Source organism: Triticum urartu, chromosome 1A (genome assembly GCF_056163025.1).
Source record: "Triticum urartu cultivar PI428250 chromosome 1A, HENAU_Tu73, whole genome shotgun sequence".
Classification (NCBI taxonomy): domain Eukaryota; kingdom Viridiplantae; phylum Streptophyta; class Magnoliopsida; order Poales; family Poaceae; genus Triticum; species Triticum urartu.
Genome location: NC_141873.1, coordinates 342,213,209 through 342,226,985, shown reverse-complemented (window position 1 = coordinate 342,226,985; position 13,777 = coordinate 342,213,209). Strand labels below are relative to the sequence as shown.

The window sequence follows — 13,777 nt, the reverse complement described above, 5'->3', positions numbered from 1 at the left end:
TCAACCAAACGGTGCATTTAGTGGCGGGCCCGACCTGTCATAAACATGTTTAACTTTTGAACAAAGAGGATTTGGGGTTTTTTGAAACAGCCAACCCCTGACTTGGTAGTTATCAGCGAAAAAATAAATTCGGTAGTTTTTTGGAACCCTAACCCGTAAAGTAGTAGTTTTATGCTATTTACTCGTCATCTGCTCATCGTTGCAATTGTACATGAAGCACTTGCAAGATAGTTGTTTATTTCCGGGACTAGGAGTTCTAAAACCTGGACCATGGGATCAAAATAAATGGACGGTGGACAAGGGAAGAGCCGTTTTCCTTCTCAAAATAAATAGAAGCAAAGTGCTTTACATGGAACCATAAGATTCATCAACTGGGGACATCCATGGTGCACAAAAACCAAGCGAGAGATAACATGGTTCAGCTGAATCAAACATCCATGTAGCGAGACAAGCTGACCGACATAGTTGCATCATCCATGCAAACTCAAGTACTTCCAATAACATATTTCTGCTTGATATATAATACCTAGAAATATATGCGTGAAGTCATCTCACTTCTCAAATCCAGCTCATTACTACTAATCACCCCACAAGTTTTTAGTGCTGCTACCACAACATTATCTCATATATAAGTCTTGCTAGGAGGATGAAAGGGCTTTATCTCCATCGGCATGAGGTAAAGATCTAGCCATCATTGGATAAACCAACGATAGTGAGATCTGCCTTCACAATGCAGCTCGACCCTACAACATAGCCTTTCTTGAGTTTCTTGAGAGCAAGAAAGTTAGGCCAACCCCATCCGCCATCACATATGAAGAGACCTGTGATCACCACAAAAGTAAGATCAACTGTAATCATCATGAGGTTACAAAAACTAGCTGCTTGAATCACACATATCAGTAGCACTGGTACTTGCTAAGGAGAGTTGAACCTGAAGTTTTAGTCAAGTGTTTCCCATTCTTTTGGTTCAGGATGGACAGAGTCATTACAGCCACCTTCTTGGACTCGAGATGGAGCTCATTCGAGGCATCCAGGGATAAGTACAAGCTGAGGCAATCAGTGCTGTACAAGTCACCACACGGGTACATGCTGATGCACCTGTTGCAAAAATATAATTAGGTACCCGGCAAAATTTTATTTACAGAATGTGGTTAGTTATTGAAATCAGAAACTTGTGGCTGAGCTTGGGTGTAGCCAGCCATCAACTCTGGACACAACTTCATGGCATTACACTTGTACAAAAAATTTAAGCAAACCATGACTACGGTACAAGATAATACAATGTTCCGCAAAAAGAATCTGAGAAAATAACTGATGATATGTGACACATACTAGGACCATACCAAATATATATGTCAGAATGAAATTTCTGTGAAAAATATATCCTAAACAACATAACATATGACCATGACATTTTACGCCAACATAGATTTTAGTACTACATTGTTTCAAATTTGTTCCTGAATTTTGGCACACCGTGATTACAAAACCCCTACGCTATTGAAATTGGAATGTGCTACCACATATCTGTAAATATCTGTATTGCATGCTTAGAGATCAAGCTAAAATATCCAGTTGGAATATCTGGAGGACTGGTAAGCTAAAGGATACGTTTAAGCTAAAATGTTGGATAGCACATGCATACCATTTATATAAATTACTTGTGATGTAACTGTCTAGTTGGTAATAGGTGCATACCATTTATGCCCGCCAACTTCAAATGTAGGAGAACGGACACAGTGATCCAAGTCCAGTTCAAGGAAATTGTTCATGTTCCAGGTGTATGTCCCTTTGACGAACCCCTTCTCCTGGACAAAGAGGTTCTGAACTGTGGTAGCCTTCTTATGAACCACAACAGCCTTCTTTTCAGGAGAGCAGACATCAATTTTTAATATCTCCACAGCAAAGACACAACCATCATCAACTAGAAAAGCAGATGATTTCAGCAGCTTCTTAAGAGGAATCAAGCAATGCTCCTTCGAGTAGAAATTCTTGAAATCAAAGTTGTAGCTAGCTGTGTTTAGATAAAGGTTAGAAGATTAGAGAACAAATAACTTGTACATAAGGTGCAAATATACCAAATTATATATAGCCACCCCCCACTAAAAACAGGTATATACTCCCTCCGTAAAGAAATATAAGAGCGTTTAGATCAATAAAGTAGTTCTAAACGTTCTTATATTTCTTTACAGAGGGAGTATTATCTATATAACCAACCATCACCCCAGTTCAGAAAGCCAGAGAAGATACCAAGATAGTGAACTACATCCAAATAATGTTGATCAAATTTAAAGAGAACATGTGTATGTAGTCCGAATCAGACAAACTTAACGGCAAAAAAAAAGAATAATTACAAAACGACTTCATGGCAAAAGTAATATTTGATCGTAATGATGAAACCATGGTATTTATATCTCAAACTTATGACACGCAGACTATGGACTCCTAGCTGTAATAGGATGGATGTGCTTGAAAAAATAAATCCATAAGACTACCTTTGCATCCATAGTACATTCCTTTTGAATGGTTGCATATTGACAACTCAAACACCGCATGCACTGTGTGAGCTGGCACCAAGCTTAGTGTGGATGACGCAAGACGAAGGGCAACATATGGAGTTACAGAACCAGCTTCTTTATGCATTAGACTCACTTGCAGGTCCCTGGAAAAAATGAAATCATGGGAAGAAACCCAAGTCAGTCTAGAATTCATAACTGAAGTAGGAGTGAAGTCTAATTTCTTCACTTCATGCACCGTATCAAGCGTTAGCATCTGACTATTTGTTTATGAGACATATAATGTGTATTAGAAACAAACCATATGGTATTTACATCTAATACATAAACTCTGCAGAGTTTCTTTTGCAATTATGGTACATACCAGTTATAACCAGAGCAGTGAAAAGGGCCAGATGTTGCTCTCTTAGCTCCAGTCTTAAGCAGTGATGAGAAGTCATCAATCCTCCATTCGAAATCTGGAACATGGGTCTTTCCGAAGTCCCGAATCCTCCATTCTGGATCCGGAACAACATGGGCCTTTCCTAGGAGTGCACGAGCTGATGTTTGCACAAGTGCAATAACTCAAAATTACAAAACAAAGAAAGAGAGAACATGCAATGGAAAAATTCATGTGCATGTCGCAGTTCCAATAAACAGGCTACAATATCGGCCACCACAAGAATGGCCAACAACATATAAGTTCTTTATCTTCTGATTATACGAATCAAACTCTTGAATGCAACTATTTGTGATATGTTATTCATGTAACCAAGCAAGGGTAGAACAAGGCAGAAGATACTTGTAGTTTCTTATATATCATTAGTCTGATATATCAACAAGATATCAAGACCAACTAGTTAGCAATCTTGCTAATTTATCAACATGATGGTGATGGCAAGTACTTGTTCAATTCAGAGCTAGGATTTCATATTCTTACCTTGACTTTTGCCAAGGAATTAATGCTGCCAATTGCATCTAAGTTTTAGTTTATAAAACATACAGTCCAATACCAAACATCACGATTGACCAGAGAAACATACATGAACTCTTGCAGTTGCCCATAGATCTGCCCCTTCCTCTTCTCTCCTCCTCTGCAAGTAAGATTAAATCATACCACATCTCAGAGAAAGGTAGCAGATCATGCAAATAGTACTGTACTAATTACCACGGCAGACAAATAATATTATCACGCCATAATGCAGGGTTAAGAGCATACAGAATCTTCAAAGGTAGAGCCAATCTTGGCCAAAATAACTACCACGGCAAGTGAAAATTATTGCCGGCGAGAAAAATAAAGGAGAGAACAAGAAGCAGAAATCCCTACACACGAGCAGGTCGATTAAAAATCTACGCGCTTTAGGCTTTAGCCCTCGATTGATTACGAAAGAAAGCCAAGAACTTGCAGCGCGAAACCTTGAATCCCTGTTTCGTGAAAAGAAAAGGAAAAACTGCAAGTCTGAAAAACCCTCAAGTCGAGAAGAAAAAGTGAAGAAGAGTAGGATGCGATAATCCGCGGTAAAGAGACTGGATTTCCGACTTCCATGAAGAATCCAGGGAAGGGGGGGACCTGGACCTGGATTTGGGGGCAGAATGAGAGTAACTCACAGTGGCTTCCTCGGCGTTCGTCGGGGTCCCGGAGCCGGAGGTGCGAGGGGAGTGGGGTTTTAATCGGGTCAAGGAGAAGGGGATGGCCGCCTCTCCGCGCTCCACAGTCACAAGTCACAAAGAGGAACGACACTTGCCCCTCACTTTCCTCTCCTCTCTCTCTCTCTCTCTCTCTCTCTCTCTCTCTCCGCCTGTCGCTCCGTTTTCCTCCCCCGGCTCTCTTCTCGCTTGTTAAAGGACTCGGATGCCATTCAGGTGCAAGGTTGCCATTCTTGTGCAAGGCTTACTGAAGCAGACTGACGCGTTCACTGTTTTTACTTCTCTCCTTTTTCCTCTGCTCTCTGTGCTTTGCTTCACTCGGCATAGGAACTGTTGGTGGGTGGTAGCTGCTCTTTTCTTTAAAATAAAGGGAAACTGATAGTGTGAAGAGGAACTCAAATTCGCATTCAACTTGAACCGGGAGCTGAGATTACACATCCGTTCCAGCAATCAGATAAGTTTCCCCTAAAAAGATCAGGTAAGTTAGGCTCACTTTCTTAGTTCATTTGTTTTGATATAGTTTTTCTTAATAATAGCATGATTTTCTTAATAAATTTTAGGCTTAGATCATCAAACAAAACGCCTCAAATGTTCGCGGACATGTTCGATATCTGACCGGTTGTCCACCGCACTAGGTTTAATATGTTACATGCAAATTAATAAAATTTAAGAAAATGATTGCCATCACCCGACGGATCATGTAAAAAAATTCTGTCGCCTTCTACTATCGATATGTGCCCTGTGGGCCTTCGCATGTCTCCACTCCTGAAACGAAGCATAACGTATTTTTTCCCTTTCTCTTCTCAACACACCATTTAATATAATGGAGAGAAATCATTATATAAAGACGTCAAACACTTACTTCACTAGCGGTATGATACTAAATTTTAGCACCACTAATTTACCATTTTTACATGGGTCTCTTTGAGATTTTAGAAACCGTACTACATTGGCTAGGCCCATTATTTCTAACGCCCCTGCGGCTGCTCCGGTCAGGGCGCAAACGATGATTGCATGGTGTTGTCCCCGCTCGGTCCTTTGCTCGTCTTAGGCCAACTCCACCGCGTGATTTTATTTTATCCGCGCGCGTTTGTTTGAGGTAAAACGGACAAATAGTATGACCCAGCGCGCGGTTTTAAACGGACAAATGTCCTGATTCCGTTCGTTTTTGACTCATCCTCGATTCAAATTTGCGCTCGGTTTGGGATGAAACGGACGCGCGCGGACGACCTGGACGCATGCCCTTGTCCCTCGCGTGGCCCACCCGTCGGGACACTAGCAGTCCCTCCGCTCCCAACGCTTCCACCCTCTCTCTCCCGCCCCGCCCCGTCGCCGGCGCCGCCGCTATTCTCCGGCCGCCTCCTCACCGCGCAGCCCCCGGCCGTCCCTACCAAACCACGTCTCGACATGGCCGCCACCACGCCCGCGCTTTGGCCGTAGTTTTGACCGTCGATCGAGGTGTTTGGCCGTCAGCGTCTTTGCCGGCCGCAGAGGGGAGACGACCGCCGGCGACGTACGACGGCGGCCTCGGCAGCTTTCGATGAGAGCTCCAGAGCGGCTAGTAACCGGCCGGCAACCACCCCTGTTGCGTCGAGGTGATCATCGCGGCCTCTTCGCCACCACGACCGCAAGGTGTGTTCGGCATTTTTCCCGCAAAGGTATGGACAGTGGAGACGAGTTTTTCTTCCATCACTTTCTTTGTCCATCGGATGATTCGTCGTCGGATGATGAAGATCTCGTGGTGGCTGCACTGGTCGTTCACGACCACATTCAACGGCAGCTTCCTCGGTACAGGGGGTCAGTCCCTGGCCGTGCTCCCAACCTGAACCGCAACAGGGAGAGAGGCCACGCCCTGCTCTATGCCGATTACTTTGCCAACACCCTGCTCTTCAAGCCGGATAAATTCCGTCGCCGTTTTCGAATGGCAAGGCATGTGTTCAATCGTATCCGAGAGGGAGTGGTTGCTCATGACCCATACTTCGAGTGCAAGATGGATACCCTTGGCAAGCTTGGATTCTCCGTGATATACGTGATTGGCACTCATTTGAATCTTCAAAATGACTTGGTAGAGCACGTGTGGGATCACATTGGCAACCAATAGATGTATTGGTCCATTTTATGTTCAGTGTAGACAATTTCGATTTGATTGTAAAACTATTTTAATTTTCAGACAAACATTTTGGTTATAATATAAAAAACTAGTTTTGATGGGAATATGGGCATTTTTGGCCGCGACGTACATGATGGGGCCGCGCGCTGGGCGCACGGCCACCGCTTCTCAGGACACGGCCGGATACGACCCCAAATCCCTACCCAAATGAACAGAATCCGGACAAAACGGACGTCTGTTTGAGGTCACACGGTGGAGTTGGCCTTAGGAGGTGGCAACTGACCGGTCGCTGCAACTGCTACCTCCCCTCTCCTCTGTTCGCGGCCGCGCGCGGTACGTGTACCCGTATTGGCCTTGCAGGCGGCCAGGCGGCCAGCACCTTTGGATCATCCATCTCCGGCTCCGGCGGCATGCCAGACGTCAAAATCAGATCCTCATCAGGCTCCATCATGGCGGCGGATGGCGAGAACTGGGTGCATGACGGCGATGATAGGAGCGAAAAGGGTGAAAAAAATGGGCTTTTCGCGTGAAAACAATTCGGAATGGTTCAAAGACACGGCTCTGTCTCGGTTTTGGCTGGGTTTGAAGTATCGGATGCCTACTTGACGAAGGACCGGATGCCTGTAAACCCTCACAACTTTACAACTAGTTTGTGAACATTTGAGACACCGTGTTGGATGACAAGAAGTTGTGTGAACAATGTAGTGCAGACCAACTCTATTGTGCAACGAGAATCAACTTGTTCAGCTTGGCTTCGTGCCTTTTGGCCCTTCGGATACGTATAAAACAATTTATTAGTGCTATTTTTATTGTAAACGTTTTAAGGGCTTCAGTTCACTAAAGTCGGGCAAGCTTCTGTGTTGAAGAAAAAGTTAAAAAAGAATATGCAACGAAATGCCAAACGAGAACCAACTTTTTTTTCTTTTGAGAACAAACGAGAGCCAACTGAAAAGGAGATCTTCCGCGAGCAACATTTTATTTCTATTCACAGCCAGAAACGATCCATCTTTCTCTCTCGATCGTACCACAAACGACCATTTCACTCGGCCACAGCTCGAAACAAATTCTTGTCCGCGAGTCGCGTCCGCCCAGGAGGGCACGAGCGCCGCCGCACAGCGCTGAATAAGACGGCGAGGAAGGAAGCTGCGTCGTCAGCGCGGCGTTCACTTGCGGCCGTCAGCGGCGGCGCGCGGCGTGATCTTGATGACGAGGCCCGGGAAGACGTCGTCGGGGTCGTGGACGTGCGGGTTGTGCTCCAGGATGTAGGGGTCGCCGCACCGGTCGCTGATGCTGTGCAGCGTCTCCCCCTCCACCACCACGTATATCTCGTCGCACGGCCGCCGCGGCGCCGCCGCGATCCGCGCCCCGCGCACCACCACCGCCCCGCCGGCGCTCTCTTCCCCCTCGCCGGCCCGGAGCGACGACACCAGCAGCAGCGTCACCAGCGCCAGCCCGCAGCACCACGACGCCGCGTCCGCCGCCGCCGCCAGCCCCGACCGCCTCCGCTCTGGCGCCATCGCTACGATCACAGCAAACCAACTGAAAACAACCACGAGGGTTCAAGAACGAATTGTGCGATGTTGTTGTGACTTGTGAGTTCTTGGCTTTGCTCCGTGTTTGAGTAATCTTGGAGGCAGAGGGGGTTTATATAGAGACTGGGAGGAAGGATCCATGGTGGAGTTGGATGCGAGAGGGGAAGGTGAGGGAGAGACTGATGAGTGAGATGGTCTGGGTGGATGCTTTGTTGGCACGAGAGCAAGCTGAATCAGAGAGACGGATGCTGACGTGCCGTGATGTGATGTGACTAACGAAACGAATGGTGCTGGACAAATATTTAAAACTAATATTTTTCGGTAGGGAATTGATGGAAGGGTTATGGGTCGAGCATATCTTGTAACGTGTTGTTTTTACAGGTGTTGGCTAGAGCATCGTCAGTCGCTCGGTGTCAGAGCAAACACGACCCATAAATAAGAGCAACAGGAGGGTGGACTCTCGTATTGATTGCATTGTCACACGTACCACATGAAATGTGACAGCACCCTGTTAGTAGTAAGGAATTTCCTGCATTACAGCATCTTCCATAGATGATGCAAATTTGAACATGTAAAACAGAAGATGAAAAAAATTTACAACTCAAAAGGTGCATTTGCATCTTAAAAAAGGGCAACTCCAACAAATGATGTATATTTAAGATGTAAAAGAGCAACTACAATAGATGATGCAATGTAGAGATGTAAAACTATACTTCAACTAGTACTTCACTTGAAACATATAATTCAAACATAGCAAATTCAACTACTACTTCATTTCAAACATAACTAAACATAGTTCTAATTAAAAACATAAATTAAACAACTACTTCAACCAATTCAAACTACTACATTCATCAAGTTACTACTACTAGTTCGAACTACTAATTGAACTACACCGAAGATAAAACCACTCCTCATCATCGGAGCTGTGGAATTGCGCCCAGAATTCATCCTTGTCCGGGTCGTCGCACCCCTCGTCCGCCTCCTTTGAGTCACCCTAGTCCTCCGACTTAGACTCGATGGGGATCACCGTCAAGGGGCCAGCCTGGTCCTCCTTCTTCTGCTCGGCATCGCGCTTTCAGAAGTACTCCTGCTCGGCCTGAACATACTCCGGATGCTCTCGCGTGAACCTATCCATCGTCGTCTTGTCGCTATCGCCGAGACCAACGACATTGGCCGGCCTCTTCTTCATCTTATTCTTCGGCGTCTCCTTCATCCGAATGCCCTCCGGCACGAGGAACTCTACATCCGCCCAGGTCTGATCTCCGGGAAGCTGAGGTCCGTCTTCGGCCTTCTGGCACGCCACACCGCTACGGCGTAGGAATGCGCGGCCTTGTCGGTGGTGGTGTAGGTGCCAAGCCAAAAGCGGCGTCCGCGCGTTGGAGAACTCGATGCCAACGTGGTCGGATGGCTTCACCCGCATGCCAAAGAATCCCATCTTGCTCTTTGGGAGCTTCTTCGACGGCATTGCGGCGGTGGAGCAGCGGAAAATACGGCCGATTCACAGAGCTGCGGGCGGGTGGTGGGGCGGTGGTGGCTCGGGGTGCTTGGTGGTCGGGTGGTGGCTGCGGCGACGGCGACGAATCATACGGCGTTGCTTGAGCAGTGGAAAATACGACCGATTCGCGGGCCTGAGGGCGGAGCGGCGGTGCAGTGGTGGCTGGGTGGGTGCTTGGCAGTTGGGTGGTGGCTGCAGCGATGGCGGACACGACGGCGGCAACAGGCAGCGAAAAAACGCCAGATTCGTGGCGGGTGACGGCCGAAACGCGCGGAACCAGCGACGAGGGGGGTGGAACGGCCGGATCTGGCGCGGGGTGACCGCAGCGTGGTGCGGTGAGCGGGCAGACGGTGGCAACAGTGCGGCGGGGCGGCGGAAGGAAGAGGATGCGGGTGAGGAAATGAAGTGAAACAACAGTTGATGGTTGGCGAGCAACCAACCGTTTTACTTCTATGAAGATGCAATTTTGCATCTCTAGGTGTTGTATTTTACATCTCCTAAAGATTGTAAAAAAAGTTGCGTCTACATCATTTGTTGGAGATGGGTTTTGGCCGCGTACCCCTTGGCGTTGGCGGTTGCCCTAGTGACTCCAAAGCGAGTGGGTTGCTCACCTCCTGCCGACACTACCGCAGGTCTACCCGTCTGCTGTGGCCTTAGTCCATGGAGGCGTGGTGGGTCTCGGTCTTTGCCAGTGGGAGGGCTTCAGCTATGTTTTAGGTGTTTTTTTAGGTTTTGTGTCCTGCTCAGGAAGGTGAGGCTGCGGCGGCTTTCTGAAGATGGAATAATGTTCTTCCTGCCTAGCACCCGTTTCGATGGTGTGTCTACTCTCGTCGGAGGGCGTGTGGAGGTGTGAATCGGGCGGATCTCATGGAATTCGGTCGACGTTTGTTTTCGGTGGATCCGCTTGGACCCAGTCTTCGTTCGTCTGCATCTATGTGTTTCCAGGTTAGATCCTTTCGATCTACGCTTTTTTTTCACAGGCGACGGTTGGTGTTCTGGTGCACTGGTTCTGTAGGGCGTTAGCACAATGACTTCCCTACTGTCTACTACAATAAGATTTGCCCGGCTGTGGTGAGGGAGGGACAATGACGGCGACGCGCCTTCAGCTCGCTCCAGTGATTGTAGTCGTTGCTAGATGGTCTACGGACCTGTATGTAAATTTTACTTCTAGTGTTCTCTGTACTATCTTAACAGTTGACGAATAGATCGAATTTTTTTTTGATTTTTTTAATAAAAGTTAGTTATTTTTACATCTACATCACCTGTCATCCATGTATCGAAGATGCTCTTACATGTAGTAATAATCATTGATTCTACTTGGGTGACCACCTGAGAAAAATCCTTGAACGTGCAGCTTCAGAAGGTCGACATAGCGGTCCAGACCCCAGACAGTCACGAGACTAACCAACAAAATTCAGCAAAGCAGAAACGTTCAATTGGTTGCGTGTGCGTTGCAAACTCGCAATGCGCCGAAAGGGCCACGGACGTTCAATCATGTAGCTTGATCTCCAAAATGTCTAGCAGTGCAGAGCTGCTTCTTTGGTGAATTAGCGGTGTCTTTTGTGGCCGCAATTTGTCCTCAGTTGCCGACTGTTGCTTGCCGCCAAAATCTTTCGTATTGGCGAATGTACCTGTGATCTGTGAGTTCGTCCGTGATCTGGAGAACGAACGGATATTTGGCTATGCATCTGCCAGATAATGTTCCTGATCTGTAGACTGTAGCTTCCCAAGTATGCCACAAGATTTGTAGTTAAATTTTAGTCTGCGGTCGATTTGCTTTGCTGAACTTTCTACTGAGTGGTAAATGCAACAATAGAATTTCATTGCCATTGCCACACGAAGCTCAAGAACTCAAGTTTCAGGTCAGCCTACTAGTTGAGTGGCCGCCTACAGTTTCTCGGTCAAAAAAAAAGAAGATAGTGGCCGCCTACAGTCTCAATGGCACGACCTCAACAGGTGGCGACTCGTCGCCCACGCGATCGAATCCGCTTTCGGCGTGTTGTTGCTCTTGCTCGGCTCACTTGTCGCCGGCCGGTCGACTCCATCCACGCACGAGTCCACCCCGTCCCGGCCCACACGGCCACGCACGCAACCACTACGAACCCAAGAAACGACATAGCCACATGTTCGTTTTGCCATTTGGGTGTTTTTAATGATGGATAAAAATCTTTCTTTTTGCCTTGCTAGTTCAATGTTTTGACATAAGCGCGAATTCAGCACCGTGCCGACTACCCGCGGCTCCATCTCCATGATTGCGCTGCACACTGACAACACGATTACGAGCAACAGTAGCTCCTGCACCACGTAAACTCCCCCGAATTCATTTCGTTTCGTCTCGCAACACGCGACCGACACGACGGCGTCGGCGAGATCACGCGTGGACGGGCAGGCCAGTGTGTGCAGTGCCGGTGGTCACCACTCAGTAAGCCAACCAACGGCGCAAGCGCAACGCTCGCCGCACGGCACGGCGGCTTCGCCCGGCGCGTGCCCGGGGCACGCGTCCGGCCACGCGAGATCGCCCGTCCCGCACGCGTGTCCGCGGGTCGTAGCTCGATCGCACACGGCGCCACCCACGCATCCGGCTAGGAAATGGGCAAAGTGGCGCCGCCTCTTACGCCGGCGCGTCTCTCGCAGCATGACACGTCGCCGGCTGACCGGACTCGTGCACCTTCTGGTGGTCACCGTCCGCTCGATAAGATTCAGGGGCGGCGTATATCTCACGCACTCACCCGACCACGCACGCACGGCCGGCGGCATGGGCCAGGGCGCTCCACCAGCCGAAGTGGCACGGCATACCGCAACAGGTTCGTGGAATCTCTTGGCTTTTCATGAGGCCCGCATGCATGCCATCGCTATTGGATGTTCAGGGCCATGCATGCATGCTGAGAATCTGAGATCAGCTAATGGGTTAGGCCGGACGCACACGCAGATAAATCTACGTATTTTATGATATCTCTCGTCTTTCCTCGCCTTTCATCACACGCACATAGGTACGTGATCTCTCTTTTATGTGGAAGAAAGACTTATATTTGGATGCGCGTACGTGGTTCTCAAAATAGTCAAATTTTAACATGCACCCACTTACCCCCCTCATTTACATGTGAGGTAAGAAGGTAAGAGTTGGTCCTGAGTGGCAGGTCCGTCCCTCAGGTGATGGTTCGCGTGTGCTTCGACGATCTCGGGGCGATTAGGGTTCTGGTCGCCCGTCTCCATCTAGCCCCGATCGTGGCTGCGGTGATCGCCCCCGTTCCTGTTTGATTGATTGTCCCCCGCGCCGACGCGAATCCCCCGTCCACCTCTCCCCGCCATAGGCCTTCCTTGTGCTCCCTAGGGCACAGGGTCGTAAAACACCTCGGAACCCTAAGAGGAGTGAGGAGGCAGCTTCTGGAGGAGATCAGGAGATGGAGGCAGTAGCAGGGATGTTGGGAAGCCTGAAGCTCTCGGAGGAGGAGAAGAGAGGAATTAAGATCAGTCTAGGGGGAAAGGGCAAGGGGAAGATCTCTGCGCCCCAAGCGGTGGGAAGAATTGTTTCGGAGAAACCAGCCCATCCCGATGCGATCTGCCTCTCCTTGGGACGGATCTGGTGTCCAATTAAGGGAATTGACTTCAAGGGGGCGGGGGATAACAGATTTGTGTTCACGTTCAATCAAGAGTCCGGGAAGAGGAAAGTATTAGAGGATGGGCCATGAATGTTTGACAAAGACTTAGTGGTTGTGGAAGACTATGATCCTGGTAAGAGGATTGAGGACTACGAGTTTAATGACATCCTGATATGGGTGAGGATTTTCAGCCTCCCTCTTGGCATGATGAATGAGGATTCAGCGGAGGAGATGGGAAACATCATTGGGAGATTTGTGGAAGTAGACGCAGGAGCGGATGGGAGGGCCATTGGGAAGTTCTTGAGGGTCAAGGTCCGGATGAATATTGAGAAACCAATGATGAGAGGGTTCACTCTTGATGATGGGGAGGATGAGGGTACAAATAAGAGGAAAAACAAATGAACATAGATGGAAGGGAGGAGGAGGAAGAAGAAGAGGGTTTGTGGTGCCGCTTTGAGTATGAATTCTTACTGGACTTTTGCTATACATGTGGCATAATAGGGCATGTTGCAAAGGACTGCTCTATCAAGATGAAAAAAGGAGAGAGAGCTCAGTTTGGCCCGTGGCTGAGAGCAGATATTGGGAGGAGGAGGTTTATGGGAGAGGACGAACGAAGCTGGAAGACAAGGAGTGGAGGGAGCGGAGGGGGGGGGGAGGTGGAGCCAGGAACTATGGCTATAGCCGATTGGGAGGACGGGGTGGGAGTGGTAGTGGGAGTGATAGTCTGTCATGGCGCAAGAGTGCTGGCCAGGACTCGGGAGGCCAAGGGGGTAGGATATAAGGAGAAGAAGAGGTGACGAGCCCAGCCAAACTAAGAATCACTGAATCGCCACGTGGGGGAAACCCTAAGAGACTGGATATGGATGGAGATATGGGGCAGCCAAAGCAGGTGAACA

At 48.4% G+C, this 13,777-nt stretch overlaps 3 protein-coding genes across 5 annotated transcripts; all 3 read right to left on the bottom strand.

Moving 5' to 3' along the window:
- Positions 1-293: 293 nt before the first annotated feature.
- Positions 294-4,400, bottom strand: LOC147991150 (uncharacterized). Of its 3 annotated transcripts, none has more exons than XM_087520745.1 (7): positions 4,072-4,400; positions 3,539-3,589; positions 2,881-3,055; positions 2,496-2,662; positions 1,699-2,014; positions 932-1,098; positions 294-821 (listed from the first exon to the last, which is right to left on the bottom strand). In XM_087520745.1, exons 2-7 carry the CDS (start codon positions 3,558-3,560, stop codon positions 685-687), a joined length of 984 nt encoding a protein of 327 aa, XP_087376871.1. In that variant the 5' UTR covers positions 3,561-3,589; positions 4,072-4,400; the 3' UTR covers positions 294-684. The 3 variants fall into 3 exon arrangements, with proteins under 3 accessions (XP_087376871.1, XP_087376866.1, XP_087376874.1); XM_087520740.1 differs by having other exon boundaries at positions 4,104-4,399; XM_087520748.1 differs by lacking the exons at positions 3,539-3,589; positions 4,072-4,400 and having other exon boundaries at positions 2,847-2,956.
- A 2,798-nt stretch (positions 4,401-7,198) lies between these two features.
- LOC147991149 (uncharacterized) lies at positions 7,199-7,945 on the bottom strand. The gene has a single exon (XM_087537090.1). It carries the CDS (start codon positions 7,767-7,769, stop codon positions 7,416-7,418), a length of 354 nt encoding a protein of 117 aa, XP_087393216.1. The 5' UTR covers positions 7,770-7,945; the 3' UTR covers positions 7,199-7,415.
- A 917-nt stretch (positions 7,946-8,862) lies between these two features.
- Positions 8,863-9,252, bottom strand: LOC147991148 (uncharacterized). The gene has a single exon (XM_087538543.1). The coding sequence runs from the start codon at positions 9,250-9,252 to the stop codon at positions 8,863-8,865; it is 390 nt and encodes a 129-aa protein (XP_087394669.1).
- Positions 9,253-13,777: the final 4,525 nt, after the last annotated feature.

What these genes read in the sequence shown, in the direction of transcription:
- LOC147991150 (XM_087520745.1), bottom strand. Translation starts at nt 3,560, where the DNA reads ATGGGCAACTGCAAGAGTTCAT. An exon ending in GGGCAACTGCAAGAGTTCAT is followed by an intron (nt 3,056 to 3,538) that starts GTATGTTTCTCT and finishes TGCAAACATCAG; the next exon opens with CTCGTGCACTCCTAGGAAAG. An exon ending in GAAGTTGGCGGGCATAAATG is followed by an intron (nt 1,099 to 1,698) that starts GTATGCACCTAT and finishes TTTTTGCAACAG; the next exon opens with GTGCATCAGCATGTACCCGT.
- LOC147991148 (XM_087538543.1), bottom strand. Translation starts at nt 9,252, where the DNA reads ATGCCGTCGAAGAAGCTCCCAAAGAGCAAGATGGGATTCTTTGGCATG.
- LOC147991149 (XM_087537090.1), bottom strand. Translation starts at nt 7,769, where the DNA reads ATGGCGCCAGAGCGGAGGCGGTCGGGGCTGGCGGCGGCGGCGGACGCG.